This window comes from Callionymus lyra, chromosome 19, assembly GCF_982586985.1.
Source record: "Callionymus lyra chromosome 19, fCalLyr1.hap1.1, whole genome shotgun sequence".
Taxonomy (NCBI): domain Eukaryota; kingdom Metazoa; phylum Chordata; class Actinopteri; order Syngnathiformes; family Callionymidae; genus Callionymus; species Callionymus lyra.
Window position 1 is genome coordinate 20,273,524 of NC_141836.1, and position 24,448 is coordinate 20,297,971.

The 24,448-nt window shown below is 38.5% G+C and overlaps 2 protein-coding genes and 1 long non-coding RNA gene across 3 annotated transcripts in view; 2 read left to right on the forward strand and 1 right to left on the reverse strand.

Moving 5' to 3' along the window:
- The window catches only part of LOC148059882 (uncharacterized), a 312,120-nt gene that overhangs the window by 193,642 nt on the left and 94,030 nt on the right, over positions 1-24,448 (forward strand). The gene's annotated exons all lie outside the window — the stretch shown is intronic.
- Positions 531-14,127, reverse strand: bltp3a (bridge-like lipid transfer protein family member 3A). Its single transcript, XM_087781764.1, has 21 exons — positions 13,992-14,127; positions 12,087-12,249; positions 11,510-11,548; positions 11,289-11,380; positions 10,972-11,161; positions 10,464-10,604; positions 10,220-10,390; positions 9,320-9,500; positions 9,167-9,253; positions 8,706-8,876; positions 8,014-8,138; positions 7,134-7,275; positions 6,436-6,629; positions 5,218-6,356; positions 4,968-5,140; positions 4,324-4,463; positions 4,100-4,250; positions 3,057-3,301; positions 2,887-2,995; positions 2,606-2,667; positions 531-2,486 (listed from the first exon to the last, which is right to left on the reverse strand). The coding sequence occupies exons 1-21, from the start codon at positions 14,033-14,035 to the stop codon at positions 2,370-2,372; spliced, it is 3,876 nt and encodes a 1,291-aa protein (XP_087637890.1). The 5' UTR covers positions 14,036-14,127; the 3' UTR covers positions 531-2,369.
- LOC148059892 (protein ILRUN-like) lies at positions 15,517-19,768 on the forward strand. The gene is made up of 5 exons (XM_087781963.1): positions 15,517-15,833; positions 16,783-16,937; positions 17,021-17,218; positions 18,142-18,452; positions 18,530-19,768. The coding sequence occupies exons 1-5, from the start codon at positions 15,676-15,678 to the stop codon at positions 18,563-18,565; spliced, it is 858 nt and encodes a 285-aa protein (XP_087638089.1). The 5' UTR covers positions 15,517-15,675; the 3' UTR covers positions 18,566-19,768.

Sequence of the window (24,448 nt, forward strand, 5' to 3'; positions counted from 1 at the left end):
TTTCGGTGTTTGACAAGTGTCCATCTTCAAAATTAAACACATTTGAACTCTCATTTTATCATTTAATACCAAGTCAAACACCAGACTTCAGTGCCATTTCTTAAAATGAATTTGTTCCAATAACTGCCAAAGAAAAACTGCTTTGTGTTGAGAGAATACACCTTTTTTTTTTCCTTGGTACATGTAGAAAAAAAAAAGTTTACAGTTATAGTAACTTGAATTTCCCTGATTAGCCTCATCTAATTTTATCTATCGAATTAATGCTTGAAAATAATTGGTTAACTTAGATTAGCTTGTCTAGCTTTGAGTAAAACCGTCAATAAAGATTGCTACCTACTAGTCTAGTATATGTCTTACGTATCCGAGCACATCCATGGGATGGAGGCAGGACTAAAGAGAATACATCTCCAACTACACAGGAACAGGCTTTAAATAGAAGACAGTTATATCATCCAATCATTGTAACATCAATAGACTTTTATTTGATTAACAAATCAAGCAACAAGTGGAAAAAAAAGGCATAAGGCATGTCTGTTCAGCAGTTGTTTATTTTTGTCAGTTAATGGTTCACAGAACCAATTTAATATATTAGTCTCAAAATGATAAGATAAAAAACTGAATGTTATTTAACCAAAAATACTGACCATAATAAATCCCACTGACTCACTCAACTGAGATGATTGACATAGAAAGAAGTGCAATTTTCAGTGAATTACTGCAGTGCAAATAAATCCATGTTCATGCATCACACGTCAGAAAAACAGTGGTCACGATGAAATACCCTGATATGTGAATACCGAGCGGACTACAGATAATCACTCGACAGAAAAAGCTACTTGACAGTGGGTCTAATGACTAAAACATCTGCTACATGTTGCATCTGTTAATACCTGAATTAAAAAAAAAAAGTTACAGATATCACTTGATTCTAAACAGCAGGTTTTCTACCACACCAATAAACGCGTTCATGCATTTCACAGGTTGATTTAATGTTTATAACAGCAACTCACTCATGTAAATAACCTTGTAAAGCAAATGTCTTATTGCTCGATTATTTTTTTTTTACATTCGTCTGCGAATGCAACACATGGGTACGTCACTAGGCAGCCACCAGGGGGCGCCGATGTACACAGAAAAAAGACTGCATTTTTTTTACAGCCTTCAACTATTTTGGTAACGGAGAGTTATTTAATATTTAATTCACACAGTGAACATGCATCATCAGTACCACAGCGTTGTGAAAATATTAATCAGTTTTATAAGTTAAATAAAACTAACGGTACAGAACAAAAGTTTAAAAATAAATATGAAAAAAATATTTGTTTTAATGTTCATGACAGAATTTCATGAAAATGCTACTTAAATGGTTTAAGACCAAAGTAACACATGTACACAAGGCAGAATAATAAAAAAAAAAAATACAATTCTTGTTTAAAAAATTGAAACTGATGATACAAAAGCAGCAAAGGTAGGACAGTACAATAATATGCAAGTAAATAAATTGACCAGATGAGGTAATTATAACTTTAAAAAAGTATTGTTCAATTGTGTTTGACAAAAATGAATAAAGAAATTACAAAAAGGTTTCAGAATCCTTGTGTACGTGTATTTCAAGGCCTTACATTTGATCAAGTGTAAAAACTCAGGCAGCTGAAATGATCTCATTGAGGCAGCTGTACTGACCGCTCTTTCCTCACAGCAGGTGATGAGTGACGTTCAGTCACAAAGCTCGTCTTTGTTCACAGTAAATAATAAAAATTAAAAAAAAGAATCACGATAAACATTGCACAACATTAACACTGGGTAGCCTCAGCTGAAGAGGACGTGATAAGAGAGCAACATTCCACTCCAGTCTGGTTTGAGATAAGCAGTTTTCCGGTTTGTTTGTAAAAGATGCATCATTCTTCATGAGCTCCCAGGAAATCCATACTAAAACACACTTTTTAAAAAATAGAGAAAACATTTAGTTTTAGGAATCACTTTTGATGTTTAGCAACGTCATCTTCACTCACTACACGCCTTGAAATAGGATGGATCCGCCCGGCAGTGTCAGTGCAAGTTAGGCATGTATTTCACTGAACATGACAAAACACAGGCTAATTAAGCTTATTGGTTTAAACCCAAACATGCCGCATGACCAACACTAAAACCACACAATAAGTCGACTGTTACACTAATCTGGATGAGAGAAATCCCAGGAGATTCTTTGACTATTAGTGAGTAATAAGTGTAGCTTTTCTACTGGGATTAGTGTTTGCTGACACGCTGTATCTAGTTTCAAACCAGAGGTCTTGTGATGAGTTGCTGGTTCTAGTTTCCCCGTCACTCTGTTCAAGAGTCGTGTCCGAATTAGGAGAAGACGAGGATCCTCAGAGAGTGAAAGCGGGATCGTACTTCCTGATCTCCAGGAGGAGGCGCTCTTTGTCGCGCTGGGCTTGTATGAGAGAGTCACGGGTGTCACCGAGTTGGGACTCCAAGGTGTGCGACTGAAACAAGCAAAAATCCCTGAACAGGTGAGTACAACGACAAAGACAGACAACGGGCTCCATGCACAGGTTTGATTCACAGGAATGACGTGATATAAACAATATATTTATTCTCTTACTTCTGGAGGGCAGTGGTTTGAACAGGATGGGTTTTGGGGATCCGGGCCAGCAATAGGAACACCTGCAGGTAGACAGTGTGTAAATAAAGTTAAATTCAAAAACCTGTTATAACCGTCTTTGAAATAATAATAAAAAAAGCAAGTCATTCAGAGAAAAAGTCAAACAAATCTACTAGGTTTTAAAATAAGCTTGCAGAAAAGGACTCTTCTTAAAGTAGACCTAAAAGCAAAAGAATATTAAAAATGAGTTGATAAATTAAAAGAGAATTCAACCTGTGTACCTTTAAGCCTCATGATGCCGTCATCACTACGCTCCATCAACATTTGCTCGACTACAAATGTGGCTGGTGTTGATTGGGGGGCTGTCGGGTAGATTCTCGGGCCATCATCCTACAAAAATCATGTATGACACCAGACTCTACTAAATCTTTCAAATAGTCCGTCTTCCCACCTTCATTGTGACGGTGACGTTGCTGAAATGTAACCTCATTGGCTGACCATCAACACTGAACTCGTCCTCCAGAAAAGGTCCGATGCTAGCTACTGTGGAGGCCAACAGGTCGACATGCATGTCTCTCACTTTCACGTCCAAGGAGCCCAGAGACTCGGGGGGAGCTGCAGATGGACCCGTCTGTACCTGGAGAGCAACTGCTGGGCTGCTTCTCTTAGCCCGGCAGTTTAGCGTCTCCACTGGAGCTGTGTGGGGGAAAAGACAAAACAGTGTTTCAATTAACAAATCTGCTTCCTCGACTCATTTTCTGGAACTCAAGAAGGGGGTTCGAAGCCTTGTTGTTTTTTTCTGATTGTGCAAAGTCAGCTACACGCTTCTTGTCTCTGAATGAAACCACAAGAAATCGTTCTGAAAAATGCTTAATGGATTTTTATGGGACTTAGTTCAAGAATCCAGGGCTGCCACAGTGTGAAACCAATTGGCAAGGTCATGATTGAGTAAAAAAAGATAAGAATTTATCTTTGATGGTGTATCTAAATATCAGAAATTGATTATTTTAGACTCTTTTTTCTGCTTTTTAAATTCGCTATGGAGTAATTATGACGTATGAGGTTTGCTTTGTCGTCGAATAAAACAAGATTTTATGGCCTTGAATGATGACTATTACATAAAAAGACAAATAGAATCAAGTAAATCACATTAACTTAAATCAAATTATCAACTAATTCTTAACCAAAGAATATTCAAAAGAGTCAAATGAATCAACATTATTAGATACAATCTTGAACAATTTATTATTTTAATGCAACAGGAAACACAACAGCAGCTAAACATCCGCCTCTTAAACCAGATTATATAATCCAACTAAGGTTTCCTGATTAAAATGAAGATTAAATACAAAGTGTTCCCCTGGTTGCACAACACTAGCAAACTATTTTAAAACACCCACTGCACAGGTTTGTGATTGCAAGATATCAACGACACACTGTGAGCAGAGCAGAAATGTAGAATTGAGGAGAGTATAAGTGAAATCTGAAGCTCACCTTGAACAAGACCAGCCAGCAGATCAGTTATTTTCACATTTCCCATCTGCACGGTCTTAAGGTTTTGGGCTTCCGCAGCTACAAGCTGGTTATCTCCATTGACTTCGATGGTACAAGCAGCCTCACTCAGAACCAGAAGTAACACAGAGGACTGTGCAAGCAATACAATTAAATAAACGTTTAATTTTTTTATCTTTTTGTTATTGAATGAACCATTTTCTCACCATTTCCTGGGAAACATCCTCAGTGCTTTGGGAGAGAGAGCTGCTCAGATCAGCCGACGAGCCTCCTTCTGTGCCTGGAGCGGGGCTTCTGTAGCCCCCTGTAGGCGTGTTGCTCGTGCGCATGGACTCCATACCTGACTCTGTAATATATTCAATAAGGGTTTAAGAAAATATTGATACACTTAAATATCACAATAATTGTTGTCACCGTACTGCATCGATATTCGATATCAAAAACAAGATCAATTGTGTGTGTAATTGAACTTCTGGCCGCTGGATGGCAGCAGTCATTACGTTGATTCCGCAGATAAAATAACAATGAAATCCTGTAAATTCCCGGTGATGACTGAGGACGAGAGGATACAGTGGACTCCAGTGACTTTCAAACTGATGTTTGGTCATATTTTGGTTTCAATTGAAAAAGTTATGACTTTTTTTAAAAAGTCTTGCTTAAATTCTGTAACACCAGAGTCAAGTATTCAGGTAATACTACAGATATATCCTTGTAACTACAGTATCACAATATATCGTATCGTTGCCCTTGTATCTCGCTATGCATTGTATCGCTAGATTCTTGCCAAAAGTCACCCTTAATGTTTAAGTTTTAAAGAACTAAGTTAGACACATTTATTTGAAAAGATTACCTGACTCCATGAGGATGACAAAATTGTCGCTGGCATCACTGTTCACAGACAGGTTTTCGTCTGGGAGGCTGCCGTCCAAGAGTGCACTGTCCAAGGAATTCTGAGACGATGATGGCTTCAGCGCTTTGGCAGACAAATAAGGGGACGACTCTTCGGAGCGTTTCATCGGCTCCCTGTACACATAAAACAGAGCATGGGGGTCATTCTTAGGAGCACTTGCTAACGACCATCTGGTCCTATCAGCACTCACTTGGTCTGTGTACTGAACAACTTGCTCATCCCTGAGCCTCGGCTCAACATGCTAAAGGCGTCTTTCGTTATGGAAAACGCCCCTTTGGTCAAATCCAGTGAGGCACTGATGGCATCTTTGGTCACATCCTTAGTGACGTTAATGGCACTTGACAGCTCTCCTTCGAGACTGAAGGTGGACGGTTCTCTGGAGAGGTGCGGGGAGACGAAAGGTGAGGGTTGAGGAGAAACCACGGCGCCGTCTTCGTTCCCTTCCTCCACAGCCTCGCAGGCTTCCTCCGCAACTTCCTCTGGCTCGTCCTGGTCAGATGCCGACACATCTGCGTTAGAAGGAAAGACTCCATTTTCCAACACAGTGTCCTCCAAGACCAGATCAGAGGCCCGGTGGGTGGGGGAGACCTCAGAGTCGGTGACACTTGGGCTTTCTGTCTCCGGAGTCTGGGGGATCTCTTCCTCGGGCTCGGAAGAAGACGCAGGCAGAAGGAGCCCCACTTCTATAGAGTCGACGAGCAGGGCCAGACAAACGGTCAAAGGTTTTCTCTTGCGGTCACTGGTCTTTTTACCACAGGGTAGTTCCTGACTCAATTCTGCCCCTAAGCGAGCCAAGGCGTCCTTCATTCTCAAGAGGGCAACATACTGGTAGTGGTTTAACCACACCTTGACGGGGGTGATGGCATGGGCCAATACATGTATCGAGGCCAGAGAGTCTTGATTTGAAGGACTAGAGGGTGAACTGGGCCGGCACATCCATACAGACACAGAGAACGGCTCGACAAAAGGTTGGGTTCTGCCTTTCGGTAAATTACGGGCTCCGTCAAAACCTAGCGAGGCACGGGACAGGCTTAGAGACCAGACATCCCTGGAGCGTGATTGTGCCATAACAAGTTCTGGTTCTTTAGACTCAAGCAGGGAGAGGGGTGGTAGTGCGTGGAAGGCACTGATATCTCTGGGAAAAGAAGTGGCGGAGCCCGGCTGGAAGAAGGAGCAGCTGGAGAACTTCTCATAGGTGCTGGTGAGGTCGGACGTGGAGCAGTGAGGGCAGTAGCGGGTGTTGCTCAGCACCATCTGAGGGACGCTGAATCCGAGGGACTGCGGGCGTTCCGGATGGTCCAATATTGAAGAGTCCAACGGAACAATTAGCTGGACCATAAACAAAAAAATCATTGAGTTGTAGTTGAAACAGAACAGCACACGACTTGCAGAAAAAAGATTGAATTACTTTTAGCTGTGATGCATCGACACGGATGTCCACGTGCTCGTCCGCTTTGTTTCTATCTTGCAAATGGTAGAATGCCTTGACCTGGTCCAGAGTGTGAAGCAGCCCACGAGAGAACAAGTTGATCCACAACACACTGGCCGGGTCGACACACAGATGGAGGCCATTTATCTGTCCATACAGGTTTGAAGTCGGGACTGGACAAAATACAAATGAAAATACGTAGATTATTACAATCTTTATTATTCATGTTTTTGCAAAAACCTCTGTTGTTTAGTTAAATTCACGTATAAAATGTTCAATTTAAGTTTTTAATTGTATTTAATTTTCATTTTTCAGGAACACAAGTTCTTGGGAAACAAGCCACAGCTAAAAGTGCACAGGTAAAATGGTCCTTAAAGTTTACCACACAAAATCCATAAAACATAAAACAAAAAAATGACGTCAAAATTGACAAAGACGTTCCAAAAATAATGTTTGTAAGACCCCCCCGAGCCTGTGGCTAGTCTCCACAAGAATGAACCTCTGGTGGCCCCCGGTTGAGTTTGAGGCCCTAGATTTAAATGGTACCGATTTCAGTATCTCTGACTTAAACATCCACACTAACCATCTGCATGACTAATCTCTGACATGATGACATCCTTCTACTAAAACATATAAAGTAAGAGAACAATAAAAAGGTTGAAAAAGTTGCAGAATACCTGGAAAAGTGGGGTTGTTGGGGAAGTAGTATTCAGTAAACTGTAGGTAAACTGCTGGCACATTATCTGGCAATCGTAGAGTTTTTCGATGACATGACAACAAGGACTGGGTCTTCTTATTTTGACGTCCTCTTGTTGAGACCTAAACAGACAGGAAAAGAGTGTAATGTGAATCAGTCAACCACCTGTGAGCGAGTCTTCAGTTCCTGTTTCAAGGGAAACAAGAGAAGTCACAGCTTTGTCTGCACCTCTTTAGTTTCATTTACTCTCTAAATTAAACAACTGTATAATGAACAGTAGATTGAACTCTTGATATATATTTGCATTCATCCATGAAAAAGAAAACCGGGGTATAAATAAGTTTGTTAATCGTTTGACAGCACATTTCTCCTGTAGTGCCCTTCAGTAGAACACAATGAGAGATCTTCCTCTTTAGCTACAACGTTTATTGGTTCTTGAACCAACTTGTGTCACATATTTTACATCCTTCAAATGTAGATATGGAGCCAGGGCCTTCAGTTCTCAAGCTCCTCTGCTGTGAAACTAATTTATATCCTCAGTCCGGAATGCGCCTTTTCTATGTTTGATTAGTCTTAGCCCATTTTACATCTCATAGTCCCTAATCCCCCCTCTTAATAATCTCTCTTCCCTCATTTTTAACCATATATTTATCCCAGCCGGTCACAACAGAAGTCTGTCCACACAGAGTCTGGTTATTCTCAAGGTTTCTGCCTGTTTAAAGGAGTACGTTTTCCCACCAGTTTTGCCAAACGCTTGTTCATTGTGAATGGCTGCACTGAGCTTGGTCTCAACAACACAGAGCTCCACACTGATATTATCATGTTAAGAGTGATTGAATTAAATTAGTGGTAGTACTCGCCTGGTGAATGTCCACATCATCCATCCGGACCACAATGCAGCTGGAGCGCAGTCGCTTCAGGGAGGAGGCTACTGCGGACGCATGTTCTTTCTCTGACTGGCTTGTTTTTGGAATTCTGTGTTCAGCTTTAAATTTAAAACAGAAAGACAGAGAAGCTTTGAAAAAACATAAATACATCCTAGAGTGAGTCAGAGCTCAAATGCCTGATTAATAGCAAACCTTTTGATTTTTTTCTTTCCTCTGGAGAAAAAGCTCCTTCAGAAGTAGTTTTTTTTTTTTTTACAGACCCGTTTTCAGGGTTAAGGCAAGTTAAATCCAAGACTGGTTTAACCTTACAATCAACCAAAATTAACAAAAAACATCAGTAACATTTGGACATTTTGGGACGACTTTATCCAAATGTTTATTTTAACATTAAATAAAGGAGAGTATTTAATCCACTGAACAACTTTCCTTGAATCCTATTGTGCGGATTCAAAAAAACATTATGAAATATTTTTAGATTTGAAACTAAAATCTTTCCTATTATCACATTTGTAAGACTTTAGATATTTTAAGAACAATTAACTCAATATATTTAGATTCATGAATTTAACGCATTTGAAGACTTTTTAATGATCCATGGTAAAACTCTGGTTGATCAAAATCCATGAGTGTTTATTTTCTCATGATTCATTAATGATTTGAAATACCTTGGCCAGTCTTGGCAGGAGAGTTCTTGTTTGGTTGTGGCACCTCATTGTGTGGCCCTGGAAACCCTGAAGCCTCCACCCTCCTCTGGTACTCCTGAAGTAACTTCCCTGCCCAATGCGCTTGAGCATCCATTGCTCCACTGTGACGTTCCCAGTGACGACATCCGTCGGCTACATCCAGGAAAACACAGTCAATTTGCAGCCTGAGGGATGTTAATCCATTTCAATGACTCATAAGACTTAAAACTAATTGTCGTAATATGTTAAAAACTATAGGTTCTCTACGTCCCCAGGAGGACGCTCACCAGCTGAGGAGGAAAATAAGTCACATGTCCATGTTAGGAATCCCATAGAGAACAACGCTAGCGGGTTTTCTCCCTCTTAAGTAGCATTTTTTTGTCCTAATGAATGGCTTCTGAGTTGTGCTTCAGAGCCCTCTGGGGCTAAACTCCGTCACTCACCAGGCCTGTGGATGGGATAGTAGTCCAAACCGAGCTTCCTGAAGGTCAGCTGCATTGCACCCTGCAACCCTGGTGGGGGAGGTTCATCTAGACGGTGACAAGACACACACAAATGATGCGTCAACGTTTTCGCTGAAGGAACGAGTGGCTAACCTTCATCAGCTGATGAGCTGTCGTTGCATATGTGCAAGTCCAGGCGGGATATGAACGTGTGATAAGAGGATTCTTTCACGTCGAAGGTATCAAAGTATTGACTCATGTTGTTGGGGGTCCCAGGGGGGGCTGCCGTGGGCTCAGACCACAAACTGTGGAGGCCAGGGGAGGGAGGGGCCATCTGAAAGAAACACAAGAAATCATCAAACTTGATTAGATTTTTACAGTTTCAACACTGTTGCCTTACAGCAAAGAAGTTGCTGGTTCAATTCCAGTGATCCCTGGTAAGTAGGGGTGTGAGAAAACATCAACACACAGATTTAGGTTAGGTAGAACTTTATTGATCCCTCAGGAGGTCTCCGTCTGGAAATTGTTTATATATTGCAATTTATTTTCCAGGATAATGTATCAATACAAATTTGGGCCCTTTAAATCATTCACTTTATCATAGTTTTTTTATAGTTTAGTTTCAATAAAGTGTGTATAAAATAGAGTTAATAATTTACTGTTAACATGCAAATATTCACAGCATTAAAAAAAACCTTCCTGCCCCTAGAAAGCAGCAGTCGTTACGTCGTCTACAGCTAAAAGAACAATGAAATCCCAGCGATGACCGAGGACGAGGATACGATTTTATAGCTGAGGATTGAACATCATTTGGTTTGTTTGAATTGTGCGTTCTGTAAGTTCTGTAACACCAGAGTCAAGTACTCGAGCAATAGTAAGTTCCTACAGTATCACAAGATATGTTAATATATTGTTTTGTTGCCCCTGTATTATGATACACAACCACTAGCCACAACCCTAACGCTAAGGGAATCGGTGGTAGTAAATGAATTAAAGAATTTATCAAATCAGATATAGTGATGCATGAATGGTTGTAAATGCAAAGAGTTGGACCTGCATGGACTCTGCCGTCATGCTCTTCCTCTGCTGGGCCGACTTCTCCATGGCCTCGCTGAGAGATTTAGCGTAGTGGATGATAGCTTTGAGTTGGGAGTCCGTCAGCACCCATAACAGATCGTCCAGGATGAAATACAACTTGGATGCCAGCACGTTACAATCTTTAATCTGGAGGAACAAAGTTGTGTCATTTTCAAAGCGTTCACCAAGTCCTTAAAGTGGTAGAAATTGATGGTCTCACTCTGCGCTTTAAGGCAATACGGATGCGCCCCTGATTGGTAATAAGACGGAGCGGCGTGCTGCCCAAGTCCTGGTCGTCACTCTCGATTGCATCTGCCTCTATTCGTAATGTCTGCCAGTTTATTTCTTTAAATGTCAAAACCTGAGAAAATAATTGACAAAAATATCTTCAATCTTTATACATTTTCATCCCTAGAGGGTGTGTAATACAGGAGTTTAAAACATTTGCCATGCACTGAAAATCTCAGTCAATACTGGAGCCAGGGTTGAAGTTAAAGTTATTGTTGCACAATGAACAACGGTCACTGGAGGAAATGTGTTTGGAGCACTTCTGCTATTCTAAAGAGTGTTTTTTCAATTATACGGAACACTACGTCACTTAGTCACTAACCATGTAAATTAGAGAAACGCGTTTTAAATCACCATGAAAATCACACAACTAATTTTTATACTATTAGGTAAACACTATGAAAACTGACAAGAACAATGGATTCAATTTAAGACGGTACCTCTCCTCTCTTGGGGTCGGTGACACGAGTGTAGCGGAGGTCTGTACGTTGCCATTTAGGGTTCAGACTGTTGCCCTGTAGCTGCCACAGCTCGAAGGAGGCATGGAAGGCCTGAGCCTGAACTTTGATGGTGATGGTGTTGATCCTGACGGACATGCCCTCCACCACCTTCTCAGCAAAACCATACTCGCTGTTGATACGATATCATTATAATAGCGTTTATGGACATCAATTTGGATTAAAGGCATTTGAAGAAACTTCCTCCTTTTGTTTGAGGTTTCCAAGTTTAGTTTCCTCTACAAATTCAAGAACTGTACCTCTGGCCGGCTGTAATAGCGATGGGGGACGGTCCATTTGGTGGACGAGGTTCCTCACATGTCCTCATCTCCACTTCCACCTTGTCTAAGAACTGCAGGGTCAAAATGAATGGTGATTGTCAGCGCAATAAATATTATAAATACATTATGAAAGCATGGGGAGCAATGGTTGCAGAAAAGTGTACAAATATACTACAAAAGGTCACAGCAAAAGTCCTTACCAGACAGATGGGGCTTGTTTTCAACTTTGTCCATTGTATCTATCAATACAGATTGACAGCAAGGTTAACAATAGCAAAAACCTTTTCCTTTTTATGCTCAGAAATGAACTTCAACCTTATGTTATGAAGTTAAATATATAAATATATACACTGATGAGTCATATTTTTAATTGAAGACAACCTTTTTATGTAATACACAATATTAGGCTACAATATAAGAGAAGTTTATTTAGTAATTATTTGTATATCATAGTGTTGTTTTTTATTCAATACAGAGCAAGCCATCCTAGCGGTGCCAAGCAAACATGCCACTACTTCTCACTATCAGTCTTGCCTCAAGTCTTACATGTCTCTTTGAATCTCAGCTTATCAGTGCTGTCAGAACAATCACCTTTAGGGCTACTATCCATGGTGGTTCCACACTCGCTTCTCTTTCGCAAGATTTATTTTTACAATTGAAAAGGAAAAGCTACTAGAAACTACTCATGAGTAAAATACATGTGATTATTGCATAGATTTAGTGCACATGTTTGCACACGTCTTCTCAGTCAACAGGTCTGATGAGACCATGACTTACTCTGATGGCTGCTTTGTTGCAGAAGACGCGAGTGACAGCCAGCCAGGTAGGCAGGTCAAGCATGTTCTGGAGAACCTCTTCATCGAGTTCCAGGTTCGAGAGCTGCCCCTCCCCCTTCAAGGTGCTCAGGTTGATCTTGTCTGGTGACAGATTCTTCGTAAACCTATAAAAAATATATATTATTTTTCAAAACAGTCTCAGAAAATGTGATCCAAGGACTGTTGTCGACCTAGAGGTTATTCCGTTATTAAATTACAGAGCTCTGCAAGACATCTCAAGTGGTGCAAAGGTCTGAGTCATCCAAAGAAACAGCAGCACTTTTACTGTCCATCTGGAGCTCCAAGGTTGAAGCATAGTTGAAATATTCTCAGGCTGCTCAGAGGCTGACAGCGTATGTTAGTAAAAATATGATGAATCCATAAAATAAACTCTTGACTTGACAACTGTAAAATCTTAGAAGTAGAAATGAAAACGATCCATTAGCGTTTCATCTGCTGAAACAAATCTACTCACAATCCTAGAGTAATGCTTGACCAGATCATCTATCCAAGCAGACTGTTTCCGCTTAATTAGTGGGCTGTGTCGCGTCCTAAACTCATTACGATGTGGTTTGTTGTCATTCCGGATTAGGAAACAACACACAAGTTAATTACTGAGATTTAAACGCATCAAGGCTTTAAGAGTTTCTACAGCTGAAGGCAAGTTAAATCCATCAATAATATAATACAAATATCCAAAACTAGAAAATAAAAACACCACATCAATTACATAGGTTTAGGGACAATTTCACCCATATGTTATTTTAACAGAACATAAATTAAAATGTAAAGTTCACTTAAAAACTTTGCTTAAATCGCCGCCACAGGGTACAATGTGCTTGAATTTACACTCAAAACCACAGAATTTACACTTACTCTTACTATGTTCAATTTTTTTTAGACTTTTGAAAATTGTATTTATTTACTTTGTTGCTTAACGCCTTATTTTTATATTCATAAATTGAAAGACTTTTTAAGACCATTTAGATAGAAACTAATGTGCTTAAGCATTAAGGTTTGTGTTAAGCATTGAGGTTTGTCACAGCGCGTCATCAATACCCGAAGTCTCCACCTCCAAGGGAATCGTTGTAGAAACAAAGCCGGACATGATAACAGCTGGTTGGAGGTGGAGTGAAGCCCATTATTGCTTCGAAATCCGCTCTCGTAACCCCTCGTTCGCCAAGATTTCAGACGACCGAGAACATTTATAAAGTAATAAACAAAACCTGATGAGATGATAAGAGACTTACAGCATCTAGTAGAAGAAGACTTGGACATTTGAAACATGTAAGTGAGTCAGGAGAGTTGGGTTTTCAAATTAGTTGACCTTTAAAGATCCTACCTTTTATTTTCCTGAACTGTAATTATCAATAATAATACCACAATAACTACCTTCAGGTTTGGGGAAACTCTAGAAGAACACAAGAAAATAACTGCTCACGTCGATTAAATCACTTGATATAAAGTACCTACATGAAACAAGAACAAGGATGCAGAATCAGAACATTTGTAAGGATGCTGCTTAGATTGGTTATCATTGAACGAATAAGAGTCGTACAATACAGCTATACTGACGATGTATAGAGAACTGTCCTGATCAATAAAATGCATTCATTTTAATGTGTGGCTTTTAAACAATATAAGCAACTAACTAACTTACACTAACAGTCCACAGAACTCATGGTATTCTAAAATTATGATCAATTCAACACATGGAAAATAAATAATATGACTCTTTTAAGTAAGAAGTCTTTAGAGAAATAACCATCAACAGTTTTTTTACGAGAAAACCTTGGAGTAGCAGCCGGGCTAGTGGTGTCTCCCGGCCTCAATAACTGGCGAACACAAAGCCACAAATGTCACCCACCTGGACAAATGCTTCAAAATCTGCTTCTTGATGATGCCCGCCATGGCTGCGGTCGAGCGACGCCGGCGAGTCGAGAGATGGAAACGGACGCGTCCAGGCTAGCAGCCTCCGCCTCGTCCACACAGCACCGCCTCACGTTAGCCGCCGTGAGGAGGAGGCGCAGCTAATGCTACACGCCAGAGAGCACGCGCACGCCACCGCGCGCACGCGCGCACACACACGAGGGAATAGGGTTCCATTGGGTCCATCATTCATTATTTACAAATACATGTTCTTGATAGTAGTATTTAAAAAGTGATTCATGACAATTATCAAGCAACTTTATGTGAAGATCATAATAATAATTTAGACACAAACAATCTGACGAAATAGTAGCGCCATCTGCTGGACATCACGTTGAAATGAGGTTAGAAATATGCAATAATAAAAATTGACCACTGCATTATTTTCCTAAAACCGGAGACATATAACGTACAAAAAAATATATAAATGCGTCAGATGTTGTACTGCTTTGAATTGTATTCAGGCATGATTATAAGCATCTATGATAGCAATAATAAATCATGTTTACTGCCCTCGTTGAGTTGAGTATCACCAGTTTAAACAAACCATAGGGAAGATATTACAACAATGGAAATTCAATTCACTCTACATCGTCTGCTGGTTCCTCAGGCAGCTGTGGCCTACCTCAGCTATATTCCCAGCTATATGGATTCAAAAATATACATTGAATTAAAAACTGCAATGTAGTTAAATGAAGTACATTTATTAAGAAAAAAATGAGTTTTATATATTATAGTAATTGAGTGATTGATAGATATTCCTTTATGATTCCGTTAATTGTCTTGGCAGAAAGTTCTCAAATACAATACACATATTTTAGAAAGTATTACAAAATGAGTAATGAATAAAATGAACACTAATACAACAACAATAAAAAGAATCAAACAAGTGCAACCCGGTACAGACTTTGGAAGAGGTAGTTAAAAACACTAACTAAACAATATATTTCTTCATTAAATTAGTTAAATCCAGACCAAAGAGGTCAATAATTGTCAGGCACTGATTTCAATTTAATAATTTGCTATGACTGACTGGAAATAAACAATGCAGGACACCAGCAGTGTTTATGGGATTGACAAGGATGAACAAACGTTGTACAATAAAGGTATAATTTGTTCATAAAGGAAGACTGCTTATACACCAAAGCCAACCAATGGAGAGTAAAGACAAATGCTGAGTATTAAACCAGGTCAGTAGAATGGTGGTTAGTCCCGGGGAGTAAGTGAAGCAGTAAGTGTTACCTTTCAAATGTATATGCAGACACCTAGAAACCAGTTATACTCAATTCAGTTTCAATTCAATTCTCCTTAGAAATCCACGTGACGTCATTTTTTTTTGAAGGGGGAAGCGGTTTAATAACAAATAGAAAAATACCATTAAAGTCTTAATGTCTTAGTTAATCATTGTTCTGTTATATTTATATAAAGCAAAAATAATATAAACCAATACTGTTGCTTTTTTTTCTTGTTGTAGTTCTGATGCACTCTGGGAAACCGAGGCCCCAGGCGGGGTCACGTGACTTGCGCACCGAGGCCCTGTAGTCGAGTTTGTTATGACAAGTCGAGGCCTCGGACTGAATTAGGAGAAACTCCCCGTTTCTCTCCTGGCGAACACTTTTACAATGGAGGCCATGGACCTGGATTTGGACCAGGAGCTTATGCAGAAATTCAGCTGTATGGGTACTACGGACAAAGATATATTAATATCGGAGTTCCAGAGGCTGCTCGGGTTCCAGCTGAACCCCGCCGGATGCGCCTTCTTCCTGGACATGACCAACTGGTGAGTCCGGGGACTCGGGAAGGCCTGCTCCGTGGAGCTACTGTACACGACTTAGCTTAGCATTCTGCTGCCTCTGAAGTCAAACTGTCCCGTGATGGCGGGTGTTCTTGTCAGGTTTATGTCATGGAAGTGTGTTTCAAGCCAGTTTAGTCGTGTCGCGGGGATTCCGATGTTGAGAAACCGAAGTCGTGAGCTGGAGAACCGTCCTGACGACTCTGTTGACAGCCTGTCAGACTGGTTGGTGACGTTAGCACTGCTGTCTTTTAACATTTTTTAACATTAATTGTACATGTAATCATTCTTAAATTATCTTATGAACTGCAGTGCAACCATATAGTTTACCGATTTTAATTGTTATATTACCATGTTGTTATTAACGTTTACTTTCGATTCGACCAACTTTACAATCGTTTATAACACTTTGCTTCTTCAAACTCGTTTATTTTACTTTTGCTATGAATATTCACCCACTAATGTCGCTAGTACAACTATCGTGTATTATGTAACACACCGTCTTCGCTTTCCCAACATACACTTTTGCAAGTCACCAATACGTTTAAACTTGTCAATGTGTCCTGAATGTGATTTAATCGTCAATGAACCACAGGTTTAACATCTCGGGTGATGTGGCTTTTGTGGTGTTTTGTCAGGACATGTCTGACCGAGGGCTGAGATGGCCGTAGTAATGTCACGTGATGTCAGGTCACAGCTTCCTCTGCAGCAGCAAGCGTTCTAAAAATAAAATCATAAGGATCTCTTTCCAGAGCAGCCAAAACGGATCTGTTGTGAAGACACACTTTTTCAAACTATTCGTTGAATGTTTAATTTAACCTTCTTGAGCACAGATTGGACTTCTGAGCTGTTGCTTAAACCTCCTTTGTGTCAACAGAGACACTTATTTTGTCTTCCCGCTTCGTCAATGCTTTATCTCACCTTTTTATCTCACCAGGAATTTGCAAGCAGCCATCGGAGCCTACTACGATTACGAGAGTCCCGACATTAGTACGGCGTGCATGTCCTTGGTAAAGGATGTGACGATTGGTGAAGGTGAATCTGTTCCACCAGAGACGCCGTTCACAAAAACCTGGAGGATACAGAACACGGGTAGGACTCGGTTGATTCCTCCTCAGCTTCATATGGTGTGAAGCTCAAACTTAAATTAAATTGCACTGTGGTTGCTGATCCAGGAGCAGAGTCGTGGCCTCCTGGTGTTTCCCTGAAATACGTCGGCGGTCATCAGTTTGGTCACGTCAACATGGCCATGGTGAAGGCACTCGCCCCTCAAGAGGTGACGGATGTCAGTATACAGATGCAGAGCCCGGCCTCGCCTGGGATATACCAGGGTCAGTGGAGGATGTGCATGGCTTCTGGACTTTACTTTGGCGGTAAGAGTCACACAAAACATGTTTATATATTTAGACAATGTTAATGGAGGTGCCCTTCTCTTGCAGAAATGTATCACTTTTGACATATTAATTATTTTTTTTATTGATTTTGATTTTAACACGAGCGGTGTGAGGGAAACATTGATAAATCACAATATTTTCTCCACAATACTTCGAGCAGCTTTTCAAGCTGATATTAAGACATATTTTGGTTTAAAAACAAATGAAAGCCTTCACAACTTTGTCTGTTGTCTTTAAGTTCATCTGTAAATTCTACAACAGAGTCAAGTACTGGACAATACTAAAAATAAATCTTTCAGTATCACAATATATTGTATCCGCTTCCATATACTATGATGCGTATCATATCAAATGATTTAAGTCAATGCACACCCCTACCAAATACTGATACAATTATACTGTTATAATCATAAAACTACCTTTTACTGGTGCTATAGTTCATTTAAACTTTCTTTATGGCTTCCCTCCACTATAAAAAAAATATAACCAACTCTCAGTATATCAGCACTGTCTGCTCTTTCCCATTTCCAATTTGCCAATTCTCCATTAGAAATTCATCACAAAGCAAGTCCCGACTAATCGATCATCTGAGCTAAACTTTAATCACGATCTTTAAATACCTTCAGAAGTACACTACAGGATAGTTGCTTATTTTACATTTGCCTTTTGTTTTTATAATACTTAAAGTTAAAGAAAGTTAATCGTAGACTTGCCATGAAAAATGGTTTCCTTTAATAATATTGGTGATTATAATTTGTGTCTTAATCAAACATGATAAAAAATACTTTTGAATAAAACTAGCTCTATAATGAGCGGCACATGCGATTGTTCTCTGAAGTAAACGCACAAAAATAGATGGGTAAACTATCACTTGCTCAAGAAAGGCTTTTTTACTTTGGCAGATATAATCTGGGTGATCCTCAGCGTGGAGGTCGGAGGTCTTCTGGGGGTCACTCAGCAGCTTTCCTCTTTCCAAGCCGAGTTCACCACTCAACCCAACCGCAACCTTCAGGGAGACTACAACCCCTTCGCCTCACCAGAGAAAACCAAGTGCCCCAACAGCAACGGCGACTGTGGCGACGACCGCAAGGAGCAACAGTGGCAGGGGAACCCTGAACAGATGCAGCAGGATCTGAACGGACTTTCACACAACTCTGTGGATTTACTATCAAACAGTCTACAAAACAATCTTTCAGTAGTCACTTACAACCAGGTAATCCCTCACATTTATTTTCATAGATTCCGCAGATAATGTGAACCGGAAATAACAATTTTAACATTTCTTTGCAGGGTATACAGGAGCCCTTTCCTTTTGGACAATCTTAAATTTGAGACTTTTCAGCAGCAGGAATACAGACCAATGGAGACTTTCAACACCGATTTGACAGAGCAGCCACTATCAGAAGAGAGCGGTAGAAACTGCGAAGTTGCTCTCCACGTCAGCCACAGTCTGAGATCCAGGCTGAAGCTCCTGATGCGCAGCTCTACAAACTCCCCTTTCCCGCTCGTTATGCACACGTGAATGCTAAGTTAAAATGAGTGCTGAGACTTTGAGTGATTACTTTTTATTTCAGAAAATGCTGGTTGAGAGAGCCTGAAGATGATGAGATTGTGTGAGGACTGGAGGAGAAGCCATTTTGTTGCCAACTGATTCTTCTCTGACTGCAATATTGGAGCCATCTCTCCCACTTTTCTTTTTAGAACCAGTTAATCCGGAAACACTTTCTAATCCTATTTTTTAATCTTTGTGAATTCCATTCAATAGTCATGCATCCATATTTCCATCCGCATGGGGGCGGCAGATTCAAAGCAAAATCCTACACAAAATCGCTCTTGCGATTTTTATCAAAGCAATAAAAGCAAAAATTATGAAAATGTAATATTTGCTTCTGAAGCTAATTGATCATTACATCAGCATATATGAAACAAAGTTAGATAATAGCATAGCATAAAACGGAATAAGAATGTAAGCACAAGCGGTCAGCATGGTCACAAGAGTTCACTGGAATGTATTAAATAATTATTTTAAAACACAACTAACCCAAAGACAAACTAATAACGGTCCAAAATGGGTTCAGGATTTTTTGAATCTTCATGTCTGTGGATCATTCAAAACGGGTTGGATCCAGATCGGTCCAAATACAAGCAGTTGGCTCCGAGATGTATGCACTGAATAATATAACCTTCTCACTTCTGCACGTCCACCCACACAAGTGCTGTGAAGTCCAGAAGCTGGAAGGAACTGTTTTACTGTCTGTCCTAGTGATAATTAAATATTGAAGTATTGAGAATAATTTGGACAGAGCCTCGAGAAGCCTGGTCTAAATGCAACGATTCTCTACGCTGTTTAAGGCCGTCTTAAGATCAGCAGCCTGTGGTTAACATCAATATTTATTTCAATGAGCAGATGGTAGAGTGAATCAGTTGGCATTAGTTTAATGCAATAGCTTATTTCTGAGAGTGCAAGCAAGTCAATTGTGTCCTGAGTGCTCGATGAATGTATGAATAAATTATCACATTTGGAAACAATGTCGTCGTGCTTACAGGTAACGCTGGCCTCCAACACAACTACACCCAGACGCCATCTTTTCCCCCGTGGTCTTGTCATAACTACCCTCACATCAAACCTATTGTTTCACCTGAAGGACTGAGGGTTGCCCACAATGAATGCAACACTGATCGGAGAAGATCTGATAACGGTACCTTGTTTAAAACGAGGGGTCTTAGTTAGCCTGCAGGCATACTGGTCACACTCTCAGACAAAGGTCCATTCAGCTCCTCTCTGACAGCTAGGCCTCCATTATTTTGGGCTTTTGCATGTCAAACAAATTCATCACATTTATAAGGTTTAAAATTCCACTTCCACTGATAAGTATTTTACCTGTTTAAACATTTCTATTCATCTCAAAGTTGCCCCCAAAAGGTAACCAGTTACTGTACATAATAGGGTACAGCTTAAAACAAAAACTCACTGATAATTGTACATTACTGTTTCTAAACTCCATTTAAAGAATGTTTTTTTTCCATATTTTTATAAAGCAGAGACTGATTTCCTGAAGGGCCACATTACCTTCTCACAAGAGAAGTCCAGATAAAAACAAAAAAAACGTTTTAGCAGCAAAGACGAGCCAAAAAAAAGCATTAACTGCTATAATTAAGTATATAAATAAATAGATTTTCAAATGTTTAGTGAAGAAAAGATCAGAAATGGGTTAAGGCTGGGACCTCTATGACGCACCATCAACCAAAAAGAAGCCTTAATATAGATAAATATAATAAAAGATTAAAACTAAAATGCTATTTAATATATATGATTGTATTTTATTTAATACATAAAACTTTAATGAATGAATCATTGAATTACATAATGGCTTTTTTAATAACATTTGATACATTTTGTTTTAAGAACAATACATTAAAATCAATACATAATTGAACATTATGTTATTAAGTTTTAAATTACCGACAGACACAAAACTGAGTGGGAACATACACAGAGGGGTTTGTCTTAAAAAAAAATAAACATGAATTTAAATAGAAATGAATGCATTTCAAGCACAAAAAATATGAGCATTATTTTGTCATGACTTTTGTTTCATGAAACATTTCTACACTATCGGTTTTATAGTTTTACTTTAAAAACAAGTTTGATTATGAACACAGGATGACTTGAGCAAACATGTTTTTTTATCCTTAAGTCTGATACATTGTTCATTCAACCGTAACCGAAAGGATCTCTTTGAAAGCAGTTTTTTTAAATTATAATTGTAACATCTTAATTTTCAACTGATGTTTTGTATTTGACACTGTGGAGGGGAGAATTCCACAGGCTGCTCTGGAGTTTTGCCCCGAGGTGTTCAGAGTTGCCGTTTGCTCTAACAGACCTCCACATGAAAAGTGCTCCGAGTCATCATAGTTGCTGAGCAGCCTCCCCTCTGTGGACACACCCTTCTTGCTCAAGGATCGATCTTTGTCTCGCATCAGTCAAAGTCTCTTGTGACAGGCCTCTGGTACACATGGTGTTTTCCAGGCAGACGGGGAAACAGGTGCTCCGGCTGTGAGAGCAGGAGGGATGCAGACCGTCCATGCTGTTTGATGTACATCCTCCCAAAATTTATGATCTTGGCCAAAGACCAATATATTGCGACTCAAACTGAGCTGCGAGGACCACTGAAGAGTGTAAACAACCCTCCTGAAATCAGCCTTTTCGCCCACTTCAACCTGGTAAGGCGTTCACAACAGCTATGATTATTTTTGATTTATTTATAGTAATTGAATACACATATGTTCAAGTACTTTACACAACACAATTATGTTTAAACATGTGTAAGAAAACATATTTTATTGGAATATTTTAAAGCCAGAAATGCGACATCATGACACACTCCAAACTAAATCCAAGTACAGGGAATGTTTGCTATCTCTCAAGCAGCAAAGATCTCCTCATTTCTCTCCTCCCATAAAAACAAAAACAAATTCTTGTGAGGCAAGTTTTTTCTACTGCCTCAAGGAATTTGAACTGTTGGTCCCTGGAGGGAGGAAAAATTAACAGACAAAACATAAACACTCCTGGAAGTTCAAAAAGCTGTCAGTGGAGAGGGGACCTAACGTACGCCTTTTTTAAGAACCTTATTCAATAATTATTTACAGGTAGAACTAGAGGGCAGAGTGAGCAAAATTAATTTAGAATTTATGTTACAGCTGGAGGAAAGAGAATAGAAATGTTTTGAGGTGTGTGGGGAATTTTTCAATCTCAAAAAACATCTCACCTTATGAAAATTGCAGTTGAAAATAGTTAGATTATAGTTGAAAATGGTTCGATTACAATTTAAAAAGCTAGATTACAGTTGAAAATGGTTCGATTACAGTTGAAAATGGTTTGATTACAGTTGAAAATGGTTCGATTACAATTTAAAAAGCTAGATTACAGTTGAAAATGGTTTGATTACAGTTGAAAATGGTTTGATTACAGTTGAAAATGGTTCGATCACAGTAGAAAATGTTTCGATTACAGTTGAAAATGGTTTGATTACAGTTGAAAATGGCTCGATTACAGTTGAAAATGCTTTGATTACAGTTGAAAATGCTTTGATTACAGTTGAAAATGGTTTGATTACAGTTGAAAATGGTCTGATTATAGTTGAAAATGGTTTGATTATAGTTAAAAATTGTTCGATTAAAGTTGAAAATTGTTTGATTACAGTTGAAAATGGTTTGATTACAGTTGAAAATGGCTCGATTACAGTTGAAAATGCTTTGATTACAGTTGAAAATGGTTTGGTTACAGTTGAAATAGTTTGATTACAGATGAAAATGGTCTGATTACAGTTGAAAATGGTTTGATTATATTTGAAAATGGTTTGATTACAGTTGAAAATGGTTTGATTACAGTTGAAAATGGTCTGATTATAGTTGAAAATGGTTTGATTATAGTTAAAAATTGTTCGATTACAGTTGAAAATTGTTTGATTACAGTTGAAAATGGTTCGATTACAGTTGAAAATGGTTTGATTACAGTTGAAAATGGTTCGATTACAGTTGAAAATGGTATGATTACAGTTGAAAATGGTTCGATTATAGTTGAAAATGGTTTGATTATAGTTGAAAATGGTTTGGTTACAGTTGAAATAGTTTGATTACAGATGAAAATGGTCTGATTACAGTTGAAAATGGTTTGATTATATATGAAAATGGTTTGATTATAGTTGAAAATGGTTTGATTATAGTTGAAAATGGTTTGGTTACAGTTGAAATAGTTTGATTACAGATGAAAATGGTCTGATTACAGTTGAAAATGGTTTGATTATATTTGAAAATGGTTTGATTACAGTTGAAAATGGTTTGATTACAGTTGAAAATGGTTTGATTACAGTTGAAAATGGTTTGATTATAGTTAAAAATTGTTCGATTACAGTTGAAAATTGTTTGATTACAGTTGAAAATGGTTTGATTACAGTTGAAAATGGCTCGATTACAGTTGAAAATGCTTTGATTACAGTTGAAAATGGTTTGGTTACAGTTGAAATAGTTTGATTACAGATGAAAATGGTCTGATTACAGTTGAAAATGGTTTGATTATATCTGAAAATGGTTTGATTACAGTTGAAAATGGTTTGATTACAGTTGAAAATGGTCTGATTATAGTTGAAAATGGTTTGATTATAGTTAAAAATTGTTCGATTACAGTTGAAAATTGTTTGATTACAGTTGAAAATGGTTCGATTACAGTTGAAAATGGTTTGATTACAGTTGAAAATGGTTCGATTACAGTTGAAAATGGTATGATTACAGTTGAAAATGGTTCGATTATAGTTGAAAATGGTTTGATTATAGTTGAAAATGGTTTGGTTACAGTTGAAATAGTTTGATTACAGATGAAAATGGTCTGATTACAGTTGAAAATGGTTTGATTATATATGAAAATGGTTTGATTATAGTTGAAAATGGTTTGATTATAGTTGAAAATGGTTTGGTTACAGTTGAAATAGTTTGATTACAGATGAAAATGGTCTGATTACAGTTGAAAATGGTTTGATTATATTTGAAAATGGTTTGATTACAGTTGAAAATGGTTTGATTACAGTTGAAAATGGTTTGATTATAGTTGAAAATGGTTTGATTACAGTTGAAAATGGTTTGATTATAGTTGAAAATGGTTTGATTATAGTTGAAAATGGTTTGGTTACAGTTGAAATAGTTTGATTACAGATGAAAATGGTCTGATTACAGTTGAAAATGGTTTGATTATATTGGAAAATGGTTTGATTACAGTTGAAAATGGTTTGATTACAGTTGAAAATGGTCTGATTATAGTTGAAAATGGTTTGATTATAGTTAAAAATTGTTCGATTACAGTTGAAAATGGTTTGATTACAGTTGAAAATGGTTCGATTTACAGTTGAAAATGGTTCGATTACAATTTAAAAAGCTAGATTACAGTTGAAAATGGTTCGATTACAGTTGAAAATGGTTTGATTACAGTTGAAAATGGTTCGATCACAGTTGAAAATGTTTCGATTAAAGTTGAAAATGGTTTGATTACAGTTGAAAATGGCTCGATTACAGTTGAAAATGCTTTGATTACAGTTGAAAATGGTTTGATTACAGTTGAAAATGGTTTGATTACAGTTGAAAATGGTTTGATTACAGTTGAAAATGGTCTGATTATAGTTGAAAATGGTTTGATTATAGTTAAAAATTGTTCGATTA

Coding starts and splice junctions, on each gene's coding strand:
- bltp3a (XM_087781764.1), bottom strand. CDS start 14,035: ATGGCGGGCATCATCAAGAAGCAGATTTTGAAGCATTTGTCCAG. Junction 10,391..10,463: donor GTATTGCCTTAAAGCGCAGA/GTGAGACCATCA, acceptor TTGTTCCTCCAG/ATTAAAGATTGTAACGTGCT. Junction 8,139..8,705: donor TCCTGCCAAGACTGGCCAAG/GTATTTCAAATC, acceptor TTAAATTTAAAG/CTGAACACAGAATTCCAAAA.
- LOC148059892 (XM_087781963.1), top strand. CDS start 15,676: ATGGAGGCCATGGACCTGGATTTGGACCAGGAGCTTATGCAGAAATTC. Junction 15,834..16,782: donor TTCCTGGACATGACCAACTG/GTGAGTCCGGGG, acceptor TTATCTCACCAG/GAATTTGCAAGCAGCCATCG. Junction 18,453..18,529: donor CAGTAGTCACTTACAACCAG/GTAATCCCTCAC, acceptor ATTTCTTTGCAG/GGTATACAGGAGCCCTTTCC.